Source organism: Gekko japonicus, unplaced genomic scaffold (assembly GCF_001447785.1).
Source record: "Gekko japonicus isolate JY-2015 unplaced genomic scaffold, Gekko_japonicus_V1.1 scaffold1788, whole genome shotgun sequence".
Lineage (NCBI taxonomy): Eukaryota > Metazoa > Chordata > Lepidosauria > Squamata > Gekkonidae > Gekko > Gekko japonicus.
The window spans coordinates 10,030-35,306 of NW_015167589.1; the positions used below are offsets into that span (position 1 = coordinate 10,030).

General features: G+C 43.7%; 1 protein-coding gene across 1 annotated transcript in view; it reads left to right on the plus strand.

The window, feature by feature from the left end:
• LOC107112743 (contactin-associated protein-like 5) overlaps positions 1-25,277 on the plus strand; it is a 279,687-nt gene that overhangs the window by 9,310 nt on the left and 245,100 nt on the right. The window contains exon 3 of the mRNA XM_015413933.1: positions 14,289-14,408. Within this exon, the coding sequence (XP_015269419.1) occupies positions 14,289-14,408 (120 nt within the window). The remainder of the gene's footprint in view (positions 1-14,288; positions 14,409-25,277) is intronic.

The window sequence follows — 25,277 nt, forward strand, 5'->3', positions numbered from 1 at the left end:
CCCCCCGTCAGGAGTTAAGCGACCCAAGTATATAACTTGTCAGGAACTGAGTGACCCAAGTACTAACTTTTTGGGAAACATTAGTACAAACAATTATATGTCCATTTAATGCAAGGGGGATGGAGCAGTATTGCGCAACCACTCCTCTTGCCCTCAAGCTCCTGCTATTCAGCTGAAGGTTTGAAAATAGCTTGTCTGTGTACAGATGTATGTATGTGCATGTGTGTGTGTATATATGACCAAGTATCTTGCCTTTCTTATAATTCCTGATCATACTGAGAGGGCCTATTGTCAGTTTTGGGTGTAGACTGCATGAATGAATGAAGTTAGTGTTTGTCTGGAGAAAAGTCAACCAGTTGGAATTGGTAGTACTAATCTCTCTGAAGAAGGCAAGACTGAGTGGGAAGGAAAGAGGGGTACTAATGTAACAAAAGTGTGCTTTGCTTCATTCTACTGTGGTCATTAATGTGATTTTTAAAAAATCAGGGTGCATGTGGGAAATTGCAAGTACATCAGTCTGTCTGTACTGATAAAATGGTGGAAAGCACAAGTGGTTAAGAGATTCAATAGATTACTGGGAGAGAGATCCATCGATAGCTATTGGTCACAAATGGCCCCCTCTTTGTTGAGAGGCATCATACCTCTGCATAGCAGTTGTTCACGGTTGCATTACTTCTGGAGGGAAGGTTGCTTTCATGCCCTGCTTTGTGGATTTCCTGGAAGCATCTAGCTAACCATTGTTTGAAATAGGTTTTGATTATTTATTTAAATATTTATATTTTACCTCCCCACCAAAACTATTAAAAAGTAGCTAAAAATAATAAATAGAAAATTGGGAGACCACAAGAAACCACGAGGAGGAAGGATTTGAAAATACCACCCCACCACAAACCTACATCTCTCCCCTGTAAGGTCATTTCCCTCATCTCTCTACATCCCTTACTGACTTTCATTGATTTAAAACTTCTCTCACATTCCATGCCTCCTGGAGCATCATACGTTCAGAGACATGTTAAAGACTAACATAATTTATTCCCGCAAGAGCTTTGATAAGTCATATCCTACTTCTTCAGATTCTATGAACAGGAAATCTTTATATACTTCTATAGGGAAAATTACTGAAGGGAAGGGGGAAAGGAGGAAGTCACAGAACATCCGTGATGGAGCATCAGTAGTCTTCACTAGAACTTTTTGGAGCATCCCCCACCCATTTTTCCAATGTTAAGCTAAAAATTCTTATTTTTCTTGATACCTGAGGAGTAACCCTACTATGTAGAAACTTTTAGTCTCTGTGTATGAACCTGCTTTTGCAAATGGCATGACCATGTATGCTACTATTAAACCCAACAATCTAAAATAAAGAAATAAGCATCAATGGAATACAGCATATTAATAACTTAGATGAACCTTTGGACTAATACCACAGGATGTATAGTGTTGTTTACTGGTGTTGTTACCACCATGCACCATGATATAATGGGAAAGAAGGTCTGCCAGTATGCTAAAGGGGATGTGATAGCAAAGTTAAAACATTTGAAGGATTGGCAATTTAGGAGGAGAAATATATGTGTCAGAAGAGCTTTTGCTAAATTCTTAAAATATCATTTGCTTTCACTACTGTATTATGGCACTGATTCACTTTAAGATCCTGCTGTCTTCTAAGCCAAGGATAGGCAGGTCCCAAGCAGGAGAGCCCAGATATTACAAATCTCTTTGGCAAATATGGACAACAGTAATAGACCATATACTTCTTTAAGGCTAGTCTTCATAGGAATAGGTTAAAGCAAACCCACCAGCACATTTATATTAGATACTCATTTCCCTCTGTGTTACTATTTTCTCTAAAGCCTCTTGTATTGCTTTCATTACCTGAGATATCTGCTCCCATTTTTATCCTACTTCCACAACTGACCTTCATTTATTCAATTAGCTCACCCTCTGACCTCATAGATTTTCTTTTAAATGATGAAGCAGAAATAGCTTTCAACCTCATGTTTAAAGGGATGTCAGTCTGGCCAAACATCTTTCCATGAGGTATATAGCAAAATGTACTTCAATCCACAATATTCATATTTGTGCTTGCTGCCAGAGGGATAGTCTTTGAAATCAATAAATCAACCAACCAACCAGTCAATCAATGGTGTTTTCATTATAGCACATACAGAATATTACAGTCATTTCATAAACGTAAACTTACCTCACAGGAAATGTCAACGTTTCATCATTCATTTTGATTCCACATTGGAATGAAATGCTTAAATGATACAATATTCTGAACTTTCTGCTTTTCAGTTCCTTAAAATATGACACTACATATGTTTCATTCAAATTGAGCTCCTATTTCATCCCCCGAAATACATTTTACAGCTGATATATTTTTCAGTGGGCTATTTTAACTGTTTCCATGCAACACAAATCTAATTATCCTAATGGGAGTTCTTTATACATTCCATCAGCATACCCTTGCTACATCTGTCAATGTGCAATTACAATTAAAATGTTTTTCAAGGATCACCCACAATTGTATTTTATGTAAGAACTAGGAATAAAGCCTGTTGTGGAAATAAAAACAACAAGCTCTAGAAAGAGGCTCTGGGAGAGTGCCAAGGCCTTGGGCACTCAGCGTCAATTTGCTGTGGTGACCTCCTTAAACCCCACCCTCTCCAGGTTCCACCCCTGAAATCCTAAGGAATTTCCCAACCTGGAGTTGGCAACCCCATCCCCTTCTGAGCTAACCATCAACCTACCGTTATCTGCCCCTCTGACTGCAGTTGACTTCTGCCCTCCCTTCCAGAGGTGGGGGGCTGGTGCAGGTTTTATTCAGCCACATCTCTGAATATCCTCCAGACCCCCAATAGGGGTCATTCACCCGAGGTTGCCATGACTTCCAGGTGCACACACACTCACATGCACATATAAAAAAATACAACCCCCCCCCAAAAAAAATCTCGTGCAAGGGGAGAGAGCGGGATGGCTGCTGGTGGTAATTTTGGGGGTGAGGCTTCCTATGCTGGCCAGTGACATGCAGAAGCTCACAAAATAAGGGGATCCCCTGCCCCCACCTGGGGAATGGCAATGCTAGGAGAACTGTGGAAATGAAGTAAACACTTTCTGTGTTGGGAAAGCTATAAATAAGTATTATTTTAATTCCGGGGTAGTTTATCTCATTCTTTGTCTCCCTGTGTCTCATGAATGCATGCTCCTGCCTTATACTGAGTCACACTATTGGTCTGTCAAGGCTAGTTCTGTCTACTCGGACTGGTACCAGCTCTTCATGGTCCCAGGTCTTTCACATAATCTTCTGCCCAATCCTTTTAACTGGAGGTGTAGGTGCTGGGGTTGAAACACAAGCCTTCTGTATGCAAAGTAGATGCTGTACTACTTAGTCTCCCTCCATGCATTAATTAATCCAATCAGTAATATGCTCCCATATAAAATCAGTCATATTTGCTTCCCAGATTTTTATCACATGACATATTGTTTGAAACAATTGTCATGTTCCAGCAGGATATCTGTTATCAAACAGTAACATACACTTTGGCCCTTATGAACTTTTCAGGTGTCAATGAAAACCAAGACAGTATCTTCAAATATTATGACAATTATTTCCCTCCGTTTCTCTCTCTCTCTTTTTTTTTTTGGTGGTGAGGCAACACAACTCTGTTCCTAGTGTGTTATAGGTCCAGAAACTGTGTGGAAATTTTGAATCTCAAGTTCAGAATTCTGGGAGTGTTTTTTTAAGGTGTTAAAGGCAAAAATGTGATCTTAGGCCCTGTCCACACGAGAGGGTTAGGGCCGGGAGAGGGACGGAACGGGGGCGGAGCAAACGGGCACGATCCCACCGCAACATCTGGGAAGCGTACCGTATCTGTCCCCGATCCAGCCCTTCCAGCGATTATCCGCTCCAAAAAAGAACCACCTACCGAGGTGGTTCTTTTCGAACGGCCACAGTAACGCTGGCCGTGGGATCGCCGGCGCGTTCTTTCCCTGGCACATCCCTGGCTCCTTGTCGAACTGCACATGCTCCGACATGCGCAGTTCAGCAGACTCCCGTGCCTTTCTCCCCGTCTCCCCGGCATCTGATCGTGCCGGGGAGCAAACGTACAGCGGCTCAGGGGATCTGTATGATCCCGCCGCCGCGTGCCTATTTAGGTGCGGCTTTTTAAAAGCTGCACTTTGGCCATCCCTTCTTCCCTCTTGTGGCAGGGGCCTTAGTAGTGTTGACAGAGTTTAAATATGTGAGGAAGCAGAGTACTGGTGGTTTAAAGAAGAACAAACTGTTATAGAACATAGAAGAGAGATAACCTTTAACTAGTCTAACTGCTGTAAAAGGAACAAAGAGCAACAGGAAGCTCTACAGGAGCAGGAAGTCTCCAGAAGAGCCAATCAGGAGACAGCAAGGACATCATTTGAAAAAATGGGATGTTCCTAGTCTAGCTATGCTAACTACAAGGCCTTCACCTGTCCCCCTGTAGGACGATCTTCAGATCTTCTTCATAAGACTGCACTATAGACCTTGCATATTCTAAGAAATAGCACTCATTAATATAAGTGTTGTGTTCTCACTGATTAATAGTGCCATCCTAAACAGGTCTAAATTCCTTAGAAAAGCCAGTTTTGTGTAGTGGTTAAGTGCGCAGACTCTAATCTGGGAGGACCGGGTTTGATTCCCCACTCCTCCACTTGCAACTGGCTGGATGACCTTGGGCAAGCCATAACTCTGGCACAGCTGTCCTTGAAAAAGAGCAGTTTCCGTCAAGAGTTCTCTCAGCCCCACCTACCTCACAGGATGTCTGTTGTGGGGAGGGGAAGTGAAAGGAGTTTGTAAGCCGCTCTGAGACACCTTTGGGTAATGAAGGGCGGGGTATAAATCCAATCTCTCCTCCTCCTCCTCTTCTTCTTCTTCTCCTCTGTTATTCTCCTTTCATATATCGATATGAGATTCTGAAGAAAACTTCCCTGTATCTGGGCCCTTTCTTTTGTTGCACTTGCTTACCCTTCTTTGTGAGATTTGTGAGATACATAGGAGGGAAAGGACTACACTTTTTGCTAGCAAGATGCCTGACTGTGTAGCTTTCCTGTAAAGGAGAAAAGGAAGGAGGATGTGAGGGCGATCTGGCTGCGACATCTGTTACCTCAGTAGTCACCAGGGTTGATTTGACTGAACTGGCTGGCTATGTGGGTGTCCCCTGCCTCCCTTACCGCTCCATGTGCATCCTCCCCAAAGCTGCATGTTCGGTCGAAGAGGATGACCATCCCAGACAGAAGGAGTGTACCATTCTTCGGTCAAGGGTATACGATAACTAGAGAAAGGAAGGAAAGGACAGGAAAGCAAGCTCCAGAGCAGACAGCCTTTTCCTTCTCTACCAGAGTTCACAATGTTGTTCTAAATGCACTCCTGAAGAACAAACCTATGTTACTATGGAAATAACCCTTCATAACCTTCACATCGCTCCCCACCGTCCACACGGAGCGTGTGTCAGTGTGGGTTTTTTCCCTCTCAGTTTGGGCATGTGCACAGGCGGCCATCTGTAGAATTGAAATTTTTGCATGTGCGCAGAACAGCGATTTCCACTTCAACCCAACTGCTGTAACACTTCCCTTTAAACTTTAAACGAATACTTCCCTTTAAACTTTTACCCTGAAACTGGCCTCCGTGAGATCCCAAACTCATCTAACTAACACAACTAGGCACCGTTTAAACATTGTTTTTAATAACGTGGGAGCGGAGCTCCGCCTGTGCACATACCGCCGATGCTAATATAAAATGGCGGGCGAAGAGCAGAAGCCTTGGGCTTCTGAGCGGAAGTGGCTCGACACCGCAGGAGCGATCAGACATCAGAAAAGTGCAGCTAGGAAATAAGAACTGCGCAACAAGAAGGGTGGATCTTCCGGTTTGAGTGACTGTCTCTTGCGGGCTTGTTCCTTAAAAGCGAAAGCAGCGATGAAAAAGGAAAATGCCCTTAAAGTGGAGATGTGGATAAATGACCTAGCTATGAGAACGACAGCGTTTATTTTAAAGTCGAATGACAAAAAAAAGAGAAAAAATCTTTCTGGAAGCTTGGGACTTTATCGGGAAGGCGGATCGGGAGATACAAAGTGACAAATGCATGCTGTGACCTGAAAGCGATGACCCGGAAGAGAAGCGGTGAAACAGAGAGGAGCGCGTAGAGGAGGACCTCCCCTGTCGTTTTGGAGAAGAAATCAGCCCGAAGATGGAAGAACCAATTCGCAGGGTGTCTGAAAAGCCATTTATCTAATTTAACTAATTCCTTTTTTTTAACATTCTTTTAACTGAGATGATGAAAGACGATTGACCACCACAATGAAGCCAAAGAAGAATTTTTTTTTACTAGGAGAATCAGGCAAACACCACTTGGGGACCTGGTAACAAAATACTCCGTTTTAAAGGGGGTTTGAGCCAGAAAGCGATGGCTGGGGTAAAATTCGTTACTGAAGCATGCCGAAAGCGGTCAAAATGGCCCATCTGAACGCACCCATAGAGTCCACTCTTCATAGCAGCTATTTTCCCCAGGGGAACTGATCTCTGTCAGCTGGAGATCAGTTGTAAAAGCGGAGGATCCCCAGGCCCCACCTGGAGGCTGAAGCAACCCGAGCTGCAGTGTTAGGAGAATCTAGCAACAAATAAATATACACTGCAAAAACCTTTTAGCAAACTAATGTGTTCTATTTATAATCATTTAGTAAAGTGCATAGTGTATCATTATTTCATCCTAGTCAGGTATAAATATTCATTACATTCAATAAGCAATAACATTCAGTACATACAGATTGATAACTACCAGACCATTTTGCATGAGAAAGGATTTCTGTAAACACAAACCTTATCTCAAAACATTCACTGTTTTAACCTGCTTATACTCAAACCAGCAAAGTGAAACCAGTTGCCTCATGCTGAGGGTATATATGGAATCTGCTCCCATAGACCAGAATGGGAGCTCTCCTATTGGCAGCCAGAGCTGCCTGTCAAGCTTTGGAGAGGTAGTATTGGCATTTCCAGGGCTGCAGAAGGGCTGTAGAAGAACACACACCCCCGTTGCCTTGACAATTAATTCCTCAGCGCCAGGTTATCTGGCCCACAGACTGCTCAAACGGACCAAATGGACAACCTATTACACGGACATAGTCCATGGGCAGCCTGTTGAAAATGCTAAAACACAGACCGGGCAAACGGACCACGAATCAGCCCTCGATCTGGGGGGAAATTAGGTCCGTGATCCTGTATGTGCCTATCCCTAGCCTCAGCTCTATATTATGCTTTTTTAAATTAGGAAAGGATTTTCTTAAGATGTGTTATGATATGTTATATCACAATATCACCTTCCCTGAGCTTGGGGTAATAAAGAGAGATGGCATAAATAGAATTTAATAGAAAGTAATAATGAAAGAAATCTGAAAAAGAAAAATGTAAAATAATAATGCTAAATGAAGACGATCTCCTTTTTGGAAACAGGTTTCTTTCCTGACATTCCTTTTTCTTGGTCTCTGTAATAGCTAGCTGGCATCATCAAAAAGCAGCTTTAGACTAGGATATATTTAGGTTCTCTTGAAGTCTGTTTCATGTGATTATAAAGAAACAAAGTAAACCTCAGACTTGTAACATCAGAAAGGGGGTAGTTTTGGAAAGGTTCAAATGGAATTTAAAATTATTTTGATCACAAGTTTTTCAATTTTTTCAAAAATTCTAAAAGGGAAGCGATAAGCATTTTGCTCCATTAGTTTGTATGTTATTGGCTAAATGTTCATGCCTCACACTTCTATAGCTGCAATCCTAATAACAGTTTTTGGGGAGTAACCCTTAATGAATAAAAATGGGACTTACTTCTGGGTAGCTGTGGCTCATTTGCAGAGCATCTACTTGGAAAGCAGAAGGTCCCAGGTTCAATCCCCAGCATCTCCAGTTGAAAGGATCAGGTAGGAAGTGATATGAAAGACCTAATCCTGAGACCCTGGAGAACTTCTGCTGGTCTGAGTAGACAATACTGACTTTGATGGACCAAGGGTCATTCAGTATAAGGCAGCTTCATGTGTTCATGTAGCCATGCTTAGAATTGCACTTTCTGTCTTTGAAGGCCAGGTTCAATATCTATGACAACAGCGAAACACATAAAAATGCATATATGTTTTTTTGTGGAAGTGTAAAACATGAATAATACCAGTAAAGGTCCAAGTCCATCTTCTCCACTGGGTTTCCCATCCAAGTTGTAAATTTTATAAATGTGAGACCTATATGAAATTTCATGTCTCCTGCATAGCCTGTGTGATATATGCTGTTCAAGTCAGGACGACACTTTGGTAACACTGGACTAACTAGCATGTGTTCATTTTGTCATCTGAACGTATTGCCTTATGACCTTGAATCTTTTTAGTGTGCATAGAAAACAGGAAATAAAGTATTTTTTGTGAGTCCTTGGACAGTGAATGGAAATGTGTCTGCCACGAGTAATATAATCATGCAACAGATTCTGGAAATGTGGCAACAGATGGCACTAGAATAAGTCTGATGTAGGCCTCCAGAGGCATTCTCATCTGGGTACTGAACTCGCAATTAGCACCTTTTGCTGTGGTGTTTGGGTATCTCTTGAACACAATAGGGATGTGCAGATGGAGATTTTGACCCTGCTGTGAATAGGGACACTATTGTGTATGCAGAAACTTTGAATGTGCATATTCAAATGGTTAGCGAGAATTATTCCCAAATGTGTCTCTGTGCTAAACTGTAATTCAGTTCTGCCCTGATAGAAAACATTTCTACCAGACTGTCTGCTTGCCTTGCCAGAGTAATGCTGTCATAGTGTGACAGGGCATACCATTATGTCTGAGTAGTGGTTGATGTCCCCTGTTGTGCTTAACATATTTTGCCCATTATTCAGTTACTAAATTATGGATTAAAATTGATATTTTCATCAAATATAGATCAGAACTCTTTCCTATGAAAGTGTTTTGTCTCTGCTGAATAGCTGTATACAGGACTGTCCCTAGGTTTTTGGCTACCCTGAATTAAATGTGGCTTCCTCTGTCCCTTCTGTTGTATTTTATGCTGAAAAGGATAACAAAAGAATATTAAATCACAAGAGTTGACTGGGATAGAATTTCTCATTCTCATGTATAATTTCTTCTCACTGTCTCCCCTTTCAACTCTGCCAATGCTCCATGCAGCCAATAGAGATCAAAAGGCTGTTGAGTATGTCCCACTGAATACACATGCTGTTACGCTGCCTAAGTGGGCCTACTCCAGAAGTGCAGGCAATTGCTCTTTGTCCAGCTAATTTACATAGCTGATGACAGTGTCTCTCACCTGATCTCCTCAGTTCTTGGAAGCTCAGCAGGGTCAGCCCTGGTTAGTATTTGAATGGGGGATTACCAAGGAAGTCGAGGGTTGCTACACAGAGTAACTAACTACCACTGAGTAACTCTTGCCTTGAAAATCCTATGGGATCACCATAAATTGGCTGTGACTGGACAGCACTTTTCATGACCAAGGAAACTGGCTAGTTTGCCTCTGTGGTTGATCCAGCCTACTAGTACGCCATCTGTACTTATCCCTCCATTCAGGCTGCTGCCATAGCTATTTCAGTGTACACACGGAGTACTTAAGAGAACTGATTTAAAGTAATTGTACTTGCTTGTAGATCTGTTACATATTGTTTTCATCTCACCTATATTTTGACTGATTTTCCTGTTCTATTAGTTTCCCAGCATCCTGGCATCATTCATATGTTACATGCTGTTTTTACATTATACCTATAAAGAAACCCCATCAGTTTTACTTTTGAATGTTGCTGTTCTGTTCTGGGAACTGATGACCAAATATCATCCTGAGTGCTGAGAAACCATTTTTTAAAAATATAAAAGCTTCCAGTTTCCGAACTGAGCTAAGAGGAGTCACAAAATTAATGAACATTTCCCATTTTTCCTAAGCGTAAACAATCTGGCCCAATTAGCTAATCAAGTATATTTGTTCTCTCTGTTAAATCATCCTCAACATAACTCCAGTTTCGATGTATTAACCTGCTAAGTCATTTATTAGAGCAAAAGAGGACCATTCATTACAAAAATGATTAACTTAGGCCACGGTCACACGAACGAGATAATCGGGGGGGGGGGGGTGAGGCTTTTTGCCCTGGAGCAAAATGAAGCACGGTAGGTCGATCAGACGTTCCTACGAGGCTCCATGCTCAGGCCGTCAGCCACCGATCACACGTTGATGGTGAAGCGTGGCAAAGGGGGGGGGAGAAAGAAGTGGCATGGCACGATCATACATGCAGCGATTGCAAGCCACCGCTTCCCGATCAGATGGGCATCCCCCCCCCAACTGGGGTTCCCGCATGCACATGACCACAGAAGCGAATCCGTAGAACAGGGGGCATGTGCCGCGCTGGCTAGCTCAATGGCGAGCTGGTGTATCAGTTTCACATTTGTGCTCATGCACAGTTCCACGTTTGTGTGGATAACACGGAGGCTTTAAAAATAAATCCAGTGTGAGATGGGACACAGACGGGTTCCCGTGTGATCGCACCCATAAAATCTGCCCAGCATTTGTCCCTATCACAGGGCTAATTCTGCCTGTGACCGGAACCTTAGTTGGCAGTGGCTTGTAACCTACCACTCTGCTCAACAAAGCTTGAAGCCTTTTCTCATGTAAAGGTCCCTTCTCCAATGGAAATGGCTTTTCCTCTCATGGAAGATGTGACGAAATGGCTGCCAGGCCTTAAAATGGATACCAGCATGGTAGTTCCTTACCTGTGTGTGGGGGGTACTCTATGGGGAACAATGGAGCTGCCATACCTCCTTGCCTACACTTCCCAGCATCCCTGAGGGGAAAGAGCAGGAAAAGAGGGACACAACCAAGGAGTGGGGCCAGGGAGAGGGGGGCTTTTTGGCTCCTGAGGGAAAAAGTCAGTCTCAGCCTGGTCTTCAGCGTGGACCTGGGCAGGCTCAAGGAAGAGCGCAGGTGGGACTCCTGTCACCAGAGACTCCTCCGTGGGCAATCCAGGCCACTATAGACCGTGGTGGAGAGCCAGGAGGGTGGCAGTGCTGGTGGCCAGTCCTGTGGAGAAGGGCTGGAGTTTCTCTCCACAACCAAAGAGGGAACCGCAAATCCTGGCCTGAGGCCGCACTCCACTACCGAGGTAGAGAGGGTGTGTGGTAGGGACAGAAGACTTGCGTTTCGATCCTGTTTGTTTTGTGTGCCCAGGTTGTGTGGAAGTGCCTGAGTTTATTTTCTATGCCCAAAATGTATATAGTTCAATAAATCTTCCTTCATTGAGTTTAAAAACCGTGGTGTGCCTTAACCACCTAGACTCCCCCGCTCTACACGTTACCAGGAGCAAAGGGAGGCCAGGGGACTCAAACGGGCCTAAAACTGGTGGTTGCCAACCCCCCAGGGGGCGCCCAAACATTGAGATAACCACTTCCCGAGGTGGGAAATTTAGCTAGAGGGGTCTCACTGTCCCTCAAGGAAGGCGGTGACTTAATTCAGTGAGTGGTGGCAGCCGAAACGAAGAGAAATAGTCCCACCGGGCCGGGTGGGAAGGACAAAACAGGGGCTTGCGAGCCACAGGACGGCACCTCGGTCTCCCAGGGCTGAGGGTGGGTCCCCGTTTCGCCACGGAAGAGCTGCTTCTGTCTGAGGAAGACTCCTTAGAGTGGAAGAAGGATTCAAGCTGTGCTGAATGGAATGGTGGGATACAAGCCCCTACCATTTAAATTCGAAGTCAATACCTATTTTTACTTCAGTTGTGTATAAATGGCATAGAATGGTGTTAAAATACTATAAAGAAAACAATGCTATAAAAGAAAGAAACCAATAAAAAAAACCCTGCAAAGAAAATGGGGGAAAAGTGACAGCCGCCTACAAAAACAAATGAAAAGGTACAGATTTGAAAAAGATCTATTTCAGTTATAGAGGAGAAAAGCTGTTAAGAAATGTAGTATAGCTGGCCTCAAGGGGTTTACCTTCTGCCAGAACATGTTACTGGAGTAAAAGCTGCAGATTAGTGTATAAAAACACCTTGTCATTCTTCCATCTGAAATTGCTATACAAATCAAATCTCTTTTTGATCACATCTCTGTATAAAGTAGCTAACATATCACTGGTGTAGTTTTGATGGGCATGGGGAATCATAAAAAAAAAAAGTTGAAGCACAAACATTGTGGCGGATTTCGCACTAGAGCTGCCTCGATGTTGTGCCACCATTTGCCCCGATACAATTGTCAATTTCACACCCAAAGCTGCGGGGCTGCATTTTGACTCACGGCTTCGCCCGATTTCCCCCGCAGTTTCGTGATCCTGTTTTTTGAGGATCATGAAACTGCGGAGGAAATTGGGCAAAGCCGCGGGTCAAATGCAGCCCCGCGGCTTCGGGTGTGAAATTGACCAATAGTATTGAGGCAAACAGCGGCACAACATCGAGGCAGCTCTAGAGCGAAATCAGCCTGTGATTCGTACATGATCCCTGATGTGTGTATGTCTCTCTCAGTAAGATCTGGGTGACTATCACTCAATCCATTGCATAGTTTTGCTGGGTGAAATATTGCATTCTGCACCTTTCCTATGATCCACAACAAATCATCCAACACACATACACATGTATTTAGTTCATGTTGCAATCTACATTTTCTTTGCATCCTCTGAAATGATCACGCATATAACCTGTACGATTTCCAAATCTGGCCCAATAGCAATTTTCCCTGGAATATTCTCTTCCATTCTGAATTGCCTATGCAGAATACAAAAGCATGTGTATTCTGTTTTGTTGGGGTCTGTGTGTGTTTGTGAGAAACCTGACACACCTTCCACTGAGTTGGGATGGTCTTTTTATGGGGAAGGGTCCCATAGCTAGACATGGGAACCAACTTTCCCAGGAACATGATTGGTCCAAGATATAAGGCCTGAATTTCACTGGCTGGTTTAAAGTTAACTGCTGTCAAACTTTGGTGGGGGAAATACCTTGATTAGGTTATTGTGAGCCAAATCTGCATGGGTACAAAGAGCCTGGGTGAGGGAACATGATTAACATACTTTGATTAGGTCGAAGTGAGCCAGATCTGCATTGTCACAAATATTTGTGTGAATCGAGATAGCGCCTGAAACAGGATGGATTGGGAATTAATTACTTGAATGCCCTCTTGATTGAGTTAAAAAAAGAAAAAGAGGAACAGGGCAGACACTCTGGGGTACGCCAGGATATTCCAGTGTTGAAAATTATTTTGTCATTAAGAATTCTGTTACTGAGAACCCTGCGCTTGGGGAGGTTGTACTTAATCAGTTTGTGATGCCAACACACCCTTCATCTCCTGTCCCTGGGAATTTCCAATGTCATGGCAGAACCCAGGTGCATTTATGAGACTCCCTAGTTTCAGGTCCCCTTGGCACTTAGGCTGTAAAAGGGAGTGTCTATTGAAACAACTAAGTCCAAAATAAGATGGGGACCTCACTAACCAAGGGGGTCTCAACTGGAGGAGGGGGTGGGGTCCTTATGGAGGGATCCAGCAAACTGCTATGGCTAATAAACTCAAATTAATGTGTGATGTTAGTAACTGATTACATCTTTCCAAAGAGGAACGGGAGGTGCGTAATTTATGCAATCCATTCACTGAGGCAAATTAATTTTCAGTCTTTTACATCATGCTTGGGATGCGAAAGTACTTACAACCCTCATTTCATTCATCCCCACAGCAGTGCAAGAAAAAGGTCATTATCATTCACATAGGTAAAACAAAAAATATTTCCCCCAAACCCATCTGAAGAGTTTACAGTTCACTTAGTATTTGAACCCCATATTCCCTATTATCAAGCTCTATATCACCTCGATAGCCCTTATTTTTTCCCTTAATGGCTTTATTCCTAATACCTCTCTCAAATCCAGCCAACATTGTGGTTTGGCACATGAATGAGTTTTTTTCCCTTGTTAAACAGGACCATCTATGAATGGTTTCAAATGGCACAGACAGCACTGTCGTTTGGTTGTTTATAATCTCATTGTGTTGCAGCTACATCGATGTGAAAAGCCAGTGGGTGGGGGGTTTTGGGGGTTTTTTTTAGAGTGATGTAGTTACTACACCCTGTCTAGTTAACATGTAGTAATGTGTTGGCAGCAAGGGTGTGCTAAGGTCATTATGGCTGTTTGATAATGTAGATTACTAGTTCCCCACATCGATGCCACCTTCTTGCAGTGGGATGAGCACCCATCACATGGTACTTAATTCCCAAACTTCTACTGTTTGTATTCTTAACTGTAAATGTCTGTTTCTTTTTCTTTCAGCTATATATGAGAGATCATGTGAAGCTTACAGGCACCAAGGGAAGATGTCTGGTTTCTTCCACATTGATTCTGATGCAAGTGGTTCACTTTCGCCACTTCTAGTCTACTGCAATATAACAGGTAGGAATGCCCTGTCATCCAATGTGAATTTAGTACCAGATAACAATCTTTTCTTTATGAAGTCCATGGCCTAAACTATGTAGCCATTTCTGTCTGTCTGTCTGTGAGCACTGCAGACAAGGACATCTGCTTCTTCTATACACCTCATTTGGAAGAGGGGGGCAGGGTAGTTGCTTATGCTGCTGCCAATTTCAAAAACAGCATCACCTTAGGTATTATAGAAATGAAAGTGATCTCACCCAGGGCTTTCTTTGTAGAAAAAGTCCAGCGGGAACTCATTAGCATAATAGGCCACACCTAGCAGCAGAAACTCATTAGCATATTAGGCCACACCCCTGACTGCACCACTCATTAGCATATTAGGCCGCATTCCCATGTTACCAGAAGTGTGGTCATCCAGCCACACCCACCTTTTGCTTCTTAGTCTGCTTACCTTGTTTGTTGTCAAAACCCAGGGCTTTTTTTGTAGCAGAAACCCCTTTGCATGTTAGGCCACACACCCCTAATGTAGCCAATTCTAATGAGTTCCTGCTGTTGGGTGTGGCCTATTATGCTAATGAGTTCCTGCTGGATGTGGCCAACTTGGGAGCCAGCCGGAACTCCGTTCCTGTGCGTTCCTGCCCAAAAATAGCCCTGATCTTACCCATGAGGTTCATAAGTCATTGGAACACATCTGAACTTGCCGCACTTCATTCTTAAAACCAGAACTACATTTCACTCACAAAGTTTTTGTTAAGGAAACCCAATCTGTGTTCTTTGTTACACTTTGGACAATATCGGATTGTCATAGATAAAATCTTATTAAAATGCAATAATGCATAACACCAAACAATACAAAAGAACAGTTCAGAGTTCCTTCTAGAAATGGACTATTTCCATATCTTCTACCTAGAGGTGAAATATCACTGGCACAAAAATGGGAAGCAGGAACATTCCTTCACTGTCTAATGTTGGTGATCAAACCACTAAAGATGATTTCCGATTTTGCATCCTTGCTGTTTCTATTCTTTTTTCCTTGTGAAATTGAACATGTTTATTTTTGTGTAGTTTCCTTGCACTGGTTTTTTCCCATGTAAAATGTATACATTGCCCCCACAGTTGGAATGAAGAGAAAGACACCACATATGGATTTAACAAGGGCCACTTTATTAACTATTTGTAACTGAACAACTGGCAAGGGAATGCCTATCTGTGCGGAAAGAACAGGGCAGGTGTCCTGCCTGCCTCACATTCCTCCATGAGTGGGGCAGCTACCCTGACCTCAAGCCATCCTTGTGGCTCTCAATCAGTGGCCTAGATATTAGAAGAACCCCTGGCCTGCCATCCTAGAAGCTGCACAGCCTACCAAGATAAGCTGAGCCCAGGTGTTCCAAGGAATATCTCCATTCCCAGCCCTGAGCCACAAGACTTAAAAGCCATTCCTGGAGGACCCCTTACTTCCAACTGGAAAGAATGCCCAGGTGCTCACCATTTCTGCTTCCTAACCACACTGCACCACCACAGCAAAGGCCAAGCCTCTGCTTAGGCCTTTGCTCCCACCTAGCAGCCTAAAGCCACCCACACCCCTCGCCGCAAGTCTTCCAAGAAAATATCATTGCCCTTGTTCGAAAGGTGCACCCTGTCCTCCCTGTACAGGTCCATCAACTCGACCCGTATATTGGGGTACAGAAGGAAGAGGCCTAAGCCACCTTCCAAGGCATTATGCAGCTGGTGGTTGGCATTTCACTGTGCCCAGTCCAAACACCTAGGGTCCCCCAGGCTGCGCCAAACCCTGTGGAGTAATATTGCAGACAACATTATCTGCACCCCTGGCCACCATCCCTTAATGGTCACCAAATCAGACTTGGCCTGGATGACCAGAGCTTTATCTTTAACTAAACCCAGGTCATTATTATCCAGGTATATAATTAACACACAAGGAGGAGGACAACGCAGTTCCTCAAACAACATTGTCATGAGCCCAGGCCAACTCATGCCTCTTCAGCCCAACCGTTTGACATCAACCTTCTCACTAAGGCCCGACTAGGACCCGATGTGCATCCTCTTAGCCCAGTGAGTGGCCCAAAACACTGTGCCGTGACCGCATACACCGTATAACCTGGCTCTTCATCCGACAGTCAGCAGCACCTAAAATGAAGACTGAATTAACCACACAACAAACTGAGTGAACCACACATGATGACTGGTACCATCCCCAAGCAATACAGGGGGCAGAACCAAAACTGACCAAATTTTACACGTTGCAGGTCTCTGGCAGTTCTCTATCCACGTACTGTTGAAGCCTAGCTTGTAGGAGCTTGAGCATGACCTTGCTAGCGTGTGATATGAGTGCAATTGTGCAATAGTTTGAACATTCCTTGGCATTGCCCTTCTTTGGGATTGGAATGTATACTGACCTTTTCCAATCCTGTGGCCACTGTTGCATTTTCCAAATTTGCTGGCAAATGGAGTGCAGCACTTTAACAGCATCATCTTTTAGGACTTTGAATAGCTCAGCTGGAATACCATCACCTCCACTAGCTTTGTTGTTAGTAATGCTTTCTAAGGCCCATTTAACTTCACATTCCAGGATGTCTGGCTCGAGGTCAGTGATTATACTGTCGTGGTTGTCAAGGACATCGAGGTCTTTCTTGTATAGTTCTTCTGTGTATTCTTGCCATCTTTTCCTAATCTCTTCTGCTTCTGTTAGGTCCCTACCGTTTTTGTCCTTTATCATGGCCAGCTTTGCATGGAACGCTCCCTTGATTTCTCCAACTTTCTTGAAGAGATCTCTAGTCCTTCCCATTCTATTGTTTTCCTCTATTACTTTGCACTGTTCATTCAGGAAGGCCTCCTTATCTCTCCTTGCTGTTCTCTGGAAATCTGCGTTCAGTTGGGTAAATCTTTCCTTTTCGCCTTTGCCTTTCGCTTTCCTTCTTTCCTCTGCTATTTGTAAAGCCTCATCAGAAAGCCATTTTGCTTTCTTGCATTTCTTTTTCTTTGGGATGGTGGTGATTGCTGCCTCCTGTACAATGTCACGAACCTCCGTCCATAGTTCTTCAGGCACTCTATCTATCAAATCCAGACCCTTGAATCTATTCTTCACCTCTACTGTATATTCATCAGGGATGCGATCTAGGTCAAACCTGAATGGCCTCGTGGTTTTCCCAATTTTCTTCAGTTTAAGTCTGAATTTTGCAATGAGTAGCTCATGATCTGAACCACAGTCAGCTCCAGGTCTTGTTTTTACTGACTGGATAGAGCTTCTCCATCTTTGACTGCAAATTATATAGTCAATCTGATTTCGGTGTTGCCCATCTGGTGATGTCCATGTGTAGAGTCGCCTCTTAGGTTGTTGGAAAAGGGTGTTCGCTATGACCAGTGTGTTCTCTTGACAAAACTCTGTTAACCTTTGCCCTGCTTCATTTTGCTTTCCAAGGCCAAACTTGTCTGTTATTCCAGTTACCTTTTGACTTCCTACTTTAGCATTCCAGTCCCCTATGATGATGAGGACATCATTTTTTGGTGTTAGTTCTAGGAGGTGTTGTAGGTCTTCATAGAACCGGTCCACTTCAGCCTCTTCTGCATCAGTGGTTGGGGCATAGACCTGGATTACTGTGATGTTGAATGGTTTGCCTTGGAATCGGACTGAAATCATTCTGTCATTTTTGAGATTGTATCCCAGTACTGACTTTTGCACTCTCTTGTTGACTATAAAGGCCACACCATTTTTTTCTATGAGATTCCTCGCCACAGTAGTAGATATAATGGTCTTCTGAGTTAAATTCGCCCATTCCTGTCCACTTTAGTTCACTGATTCCTAAGATATCAATGTTCAGTCTTGCCATCTAATTTTTGACCACGTCCAGCTTCCCTTATTCCAGGTTCCTATGCAGTATTGTTCTTTGCAGCATCGGACTTTCCTTTCACCATCAGACACATCCACAACTGAGTGTCCTTTCGGCTTTGGCCCAGCCGCTTCACTCTTTCTGGGGTTACTTGTACTTGCCCTCTGCTCTTCCTCAGTAGCATATTGGACACCTTCCGACTTGAGAGGCTCATCTTCTGGCGTCATATCTTTTAGCCTTTTGATACTGTCCATGGGGTTTTCTTGGCAAAAATACTGGAGTGGGTTGCCATTTCCTTCTCCAGGGGGATCACGCTTGGTCTGAGTTCTCAGCTGTGGCCTGTCCATCATGGGTGGCCCTCCACGGCAGAGCCCACAGCCTGTTCTGTAATTGTGCCACCTTTACTTGCTACATGGCACCAAATTAGGACAGGGTCTCAACTTTTATGAGGAGATTGGTATCTGTTGTGACAAAATATGTTTCTGGTACCCAACAGGGCCTTAAGAATACAGAAGTACTTACTAACTAAAATTCACTCCTCTTTGACCAAATGTATGTAAATACTTGTAATGGAAGGGGGGTTATACTTTATTTGTTCTTTCTTCTTCAGTGTAAAAATGCGGACGAGTGCCCACAGGGTGTAGTATGGTAAAGTGTGTGTGTGTGTGTGTGTGTGTGTGTGTGTGTGTGTGTGAGAGAGAGAGAGAGAGAGAGAGAGAGAGAGAGAGAGAGAGAGAGAGAGAGAGAGAGAGAGAGAGAGAGAGAGATTAGGAGAGCCTGAAGGAACTGAAGAGGCTTAGCTTCAAGGTAAAAAAAATTAAAATTAAAGAACCTATAGTGATAATTTTCAGATATCTAAAATGTATTAAGACTAGAGCTCCCTTTTTACAGCGCATTGCAAATACTTGTACTACAGTGTAACTTGGGTAGATTGCTGGATAGCAAAGGCTTGAACACAGAAAAAAAAACACACATCCGTACTCTTTAGATTCTTGGTGGCATACCAGTAAAGGTAGTCTCTGCCACTTTCCAATTGAACTCTACCCTTAGCCAGACAGTTTCTGTTCTCATACGTGCTCCCCTGAAATTTGCCTCAATATCATGCCTGGGTACCACTATTTCTTTGGTCTCTCAACGGCTGCGGTCACACACACTAAATAATCCACTTTCAATCCACTTTCCAACTGGATTTTACCAGTTCACACAGTAAGAATTCAATTGAAAAATGCGCTGAAAGTGGATTGAAAGTGGAATTAGTGACCAATTTCACACAAGAGCTGCACTGCGGTTGCGCCTCCCTTTGCCCTGCTTCTATTGGTCAATTTCCCACTCGAAGCTGCACGGCCGCATTTTGATCCACGGGGTGATTTCCCACAAGCGCTGCTCCACGCTCACTCTTCTCTTTGGCCCGATGGGAAGTGTCAATTTCACACAAGCTGCTGCGCGGCTGCATTTTGCCCCACAGCTTCGTGCGATTTTCCCCGTGTCTACTCAATCCTGTTTTTTGAGGATTGAGTAGACGCGGGGGAAATCGCACGAAGCTGCAGGGCAAAACGTGGCCGCGCAGCAGCTTGTGTGAAATTGACCCACGGTTTCGCCCGATTTTTCCCGCGGTTTTGTGATCCTCAAAAAACAGGATCACGAAACCACAGGAAAAATTGGGAGAAGCCGCGGGTCAAAATGCGGCCACATGGCTTCGAGTGGGAAATTGACCAATAGAAGCGGGGCAAAGGGAGGCATGACTGTGGCACAGCTTTTGTGTGAAATTGGTCAGTGTGTGTGACCACAGCCAAGAACTGGCAATCCTAGAGAATTTAGGAGCAATCATAATAAGGGTTCTTGCAGGGAACAGGAAGAAGAGAGGTGCAGCAAGTCCTGTTATTTTGAGTATTTGAGGAGGAAGAGAAAGCAGCATCAATGGCCGGGCCTGGTGGTTGTCAGCCCTGTGTAGTTATGACTGATTAGTCTTGAAAACACAGTGTCCCTGTTCTCAGATCGCAAGGGCAGCCTGAAAAGCCAACCATGACAGTATTTCCTTTCTCTTCTGCCTCAAATTAAATTTACATTTTGAGTTAATTGGGCAGTCACTGAACATGAATTAAACATCCACCGATTAATTATTAAGAATGTTTTCAAAAGATGTAGCAAATATTTAAAACGATGTGTCTGTTAACACGAAGGTTTAATCTTTACAATATCCGTGCAGTAACCTGATATGCCTATGTAACTTCAAGGTCCTTCTGCATCTATCCTTCAAAATGACAGACTGGGCTATTCTTTTTATGAACAAAAGGGAAAACACTTATTGAAAGCAATGAAGTAGTGAGCACCCACCCCCCACTTCTCCCTCTCCACCTGTAATCCATCAATTTAGAATTTAGACATAACCAAAAAAGAGGGGGGTACATGAGAAGTAAGGAGTATCTGGTCCCAGCTCCTGCCAACCTAGCAGTTCAAAAACAAGAAATTGCAAGTAGATAAATAGGTACTACTTCGGTGGGAAGGTAACAGCATTCCGTGTGCCTTGGCGTTTAATCATGCCGGCCACATGACCACGGAAACGTCTTTGGACAGCGCTGGCTCTTCGGCTTGGGAATAGAGATAAGCACCACAACCCTAGAGTCAGATTCGACTGGCTTTTGAGCAAGGGAAACCTTTACCTTTACCTTACATGTGAAGTACCACTGAAATTGATTAGTCTCAGGCATATATTAAAATCAGTGATGTCAGCTGGAAAAAAATATGGGTATGTGCAAAATATTTGAGGCTCTGTGCAGTCCCGGGAAGGCCCAGTATAACAATTTCCCCTGCTCTCTCCTGTGGAGCATATGTGTAGGTGAATGCATAGGCACTGTGCCAGACCATCATGAAAATGCATCCCATGTTAATGCCAAGCACTCCCCTTTGTGCTCAGTCAAGGAATGTGAACTCCCGGCTTGCGTTGTCTGATCAGGAAGTTGGGGATGGAGGGCAGTGATTAAAATGTGCAAGGAATCTTTCATTCTGGTAGCAGCCTCACACATTTTTCCACAAAAAAGGGGAGAAAATTCTCTGTGGAGGATCCCCTGATGTATCACCCTGGCAAACATATTTCTCCTAAATATTGCATAATTATTTGTTTGTTTGTTTTTGCTGTCAAGTTGCAGCCGACTTATGGCAACCCACTAGGGTTGTCAAGGCAAGAGACATTGAGAGGTAGTTTGCCATTGTCTGACTCTGGCCCCATTCAGATGGCTAATTTGCCGCGGGAGAGCCACGTATGCTGGGCGGATTATCCATGCGTGATCACACTGCCACTTGGCAAGTGTAGCGCACCCATGGCTTCCTGCCGAAAACCTGCTGTTAAAAAATACCTGCCAAGAAGTACTAGCAACCCGTTTGCCATGGGCTGCTGACAGAATCAGGTGGTGTGATCGCACCGGCGCGCAGCTTTGCCGCAGCCTCCGACTGACGAAACCCCGCTGCACCACTGTTGCGTCTGATGGTGCCAACAGCCACACCTTCCCCCCCGCGCATTATCTGGCCCAGATAACGGGCTCTTTGTAGCAACCCTGGTATTCTTTGGTGGTCTTTGCTTAGCATCTGAGATCTGTTGAGATCAAGTTAGCTTTCTATGAAATTACCCTTAGGTGAACTTTATATGGACAGTGTCCTCTGTTTCAGTAGCATCAGATATACTGTTGATAGATTTTTCTTAAATGTGTGACTTGTACTGCATTCCTAAACCCCAACACTACATTGGAGAATGTTTAAAAATGGACCCTCCATGTCCCCAAGGGGACTATGTTTTACCCTCAGTGTCTAGACTGTTTGGTTACAATGCCCGGAGTCATTGTACTGCATTGTCTCTCCAGGTCTTTCGGTTTTTTTGTACTTAGAACCCAAGCCAAGAAATCGATAATACTTAAAAGCTGGTATGACAAGATCAAGGCTTCATTTCAACTTGGCTCGGTATTTATCTGTTATTGAAAAGTTGTTGTCTTTGAGAAGGTTGGGAGAACAAACAGTGAAAATCTTTTTTCTTCTTCTACGCCTGTCAATACTAGTGGTAGGGGGAAAAAAAGAGAATCTATTTGGGGAATGTCATAAAGAGAATAAGAACTATAAGCCACAAATGAGCTCTCTTGCTTTCACGCCTTGAAATGTGATATTTCTATTTACTGAGCTGTAGAGCTCATTTACTGGGCTATAGAGACAGTAACTCTCTTTTTTGCTTCTTTCCCATGATTGAATATTTGTCTACACGATATAACCCTGTGTAAAATGCCTTATAACCAAGAAATCTGAAAAGGGTATGACATCAGAACAGGGTAAACCAATATCTTTTGCTGAAATGAATATCTGTGTAAAAGGATGTACTGCTTGAACACAGTCCCATGAAGCTGTCTTATACTGAGTCAGACCATGATTCTGTCAAGGTCAGTATGGTCTACTATGACTGCAAGTAGATCTCCAGGATCCTTTGCAGAGCTATTTTATTTGTGGCTTGTAGTCAGTTCTTAAGGTCTTTTCCTTCACCCTCTGTATGGGTACTTAAATCACATTCCTCTGATAGCACAGCTACACTGTAAAGAGATTAAACTCATCGACACACACAGCAGAGACTGATGATGGATATAAACTTCCCATTGTCCATTTTTTTTTTTAAAAAAAACAAGAGTCTGTGTTATGCATGACGATGTGGCAGAATGAAGAATATAAGATGACCCCCCCCCAAAAAAAAAAGTCAAAGTAAGAACTTGAACTGCTTACATTGTTATTTCAGTCTAAACAATACTTCCTGATGTTGGAAAGTTGCCATGTGAATCAACAATATCTTACAATAAGGAGTAAAATCTAGCAAATGATAAATATTAAGTGTAATTCAACTGGTCACTTGTTGGACATCTTCTTGTTATCCTTGGAAACCTTTACATCTTTGATCTAAAATGGCAACCAGGAAGAAACTCTGAGTGAGAGCTCTACGGTTTGATTTATTGGCTATCCATTTTCTAGGGTTGGTATAAGGGCTGGATTGTATAGGGTAGCTATTAGGTTCTCAGGCAATGCATTTACTGGATTGGTTTGCACTGCTCGATGCTAGTGGGTCTGATAACATTGAGCAGGGGGTCGTGCAAGGGTTGGGGATACCGGTGATAGAGGGTCAAGGGAGATATAGCAGTGGGACTGGGAGATATTGTGCTACATGGAATGGAAGACGCTGGAGAAATGGAAAAGCTCAGAACTCTTCCCACCTGTGTCCCATCCCGAAGAATGTCGGTTGTGTGGCTAGGATTGTTTACCATCTCCGACACTGGTGTTGCTCAGTGCCAGGTTTATCAATAATAAAATCTCCATTCTGCAAGAGTATTTTGCAGAGTTTAGTATAGACTCGGCTCGTGTGACTGAGACCTGGGTGCAGGAGGGTGAAACAGTTGCCCTTAACCAACTTGCCCCCCTGCTTCTCGATCTCGAACCAATCATCGACAATTGGGTGGGGTGGGTGTGCTGTTGCCCATCTGAGATTCTTTTTCCTTTAGGATGTTCCCCACACCAAAAATCAGTGGCACTGAATGTATTGGCCTATCACAGTCTGGGTCCTCTCCAGGGCCACAGTTTGGGTTCAACAGAACAAGTAACCCAAGCACGTTAATCAAAGATAGTCTGCCACCAGATAACTTTTAGAGTTCCCAACAGGTCTGGAGCAAAGTCACCCAAATCTCCAGGCTGACACAGGAACACAGCTCAAGGAACAAGTCTGCAGTCTCCACCACAGGCTTGAACAAAAAGACACAATTGGTAGTAGAAAGACCTTGCAGTCCAAGACACAAGATTTAGGCTTTGAAGTTCGTGGAGTCAATAACCCAATCCAAGTAAAAATATAAGTTTCTTTATTTAAGTAAATTGTGCAAAGTTATAAAACACGAGACTTTAGGCAGTGAAGGACAAAACAATAAATCTAGGCTTTTCCAGCATAGCTAAATACTTACAAGCAATATACAAGCAGTTTACCCACATCAGGTTTAGAGGTGCAAAAAAGTCCTGAGACACAGAGTGCAATTCCCATCAGGATGGTATCCCAAGTATTCAAGACATAGTGAGGGTTGCTTCAGAGTCTTAACCTGGCTTGGCCAAGACCCCAGAAGAATCCTACATGGTCACTAAGAACCAAAGTTCTTATAGAAAAAGGCTATGAATGATTCAGGCCTGTTAACCATTCACAGTCTTGCAAAGTGATGTCAACCTTGCTGTAACTAAAGTGACCAAAGCTATCCCATAATACTTGTTTTTGAGCTCTAGGGAAACGAAACCTAAAATTCTGAAGATGGTCTCATTCCCCACACACACAGGTGCATTCACTTGGGAATGTGTTAATTAATTAATGGCCCCACAGGCCGGCACAGCTAAGTACCAGCTGCAAGAGGAGTTAAGGACATAACTCTCCTTCTTATCAGGGTCGTCCCCTGTCTCCAAGGAGACTCTCAGGTGCCTCATTAGAGGCATTCTAACAAGCATTCCTGGCCTAAACAGGCCTAGAAGCCTCAGACCAAAGTTTTGTCAAGTAACCTCAGCAAGCAAACAGAAAATGGTGTCTGATTTGCATTACATGGCCTGGTGTGGGATGCCGAGGAGAGTTTGGCTATCTGGCTGGTGTACCGTCCACCTAACACACAAGCAGATACCCTGCCTGGCCTGTTAGACACTGTATCTGGTTGGACAGTGGAATACCACAGTCTTGGGAGACTTCCATGTCAATGACACAGTGTCTTCTCAGGCCAAGGACCTAGTGTTATCCATGGAAGCCCTGGGACTCTCTCAGTTTGTATCAGCATCCACACACCAAGCAGGCCTCACACTGGATTTGATTTTTGGGATGGGGATAAATGTGGATCTGATGGCTGATGCAGTGCCATGGGCAGACCATTTCACCCTGAACGTCCGACTGGGCAAAACTGAATCCTTCCTTTTTTTGGGTGGCGAGCATATTTATGCTCACTTGCAGATCCAGATGGACCCTGTGATGCTCTGTGGGATCATTGGATGGGCTGGTGGAGGACTGGCA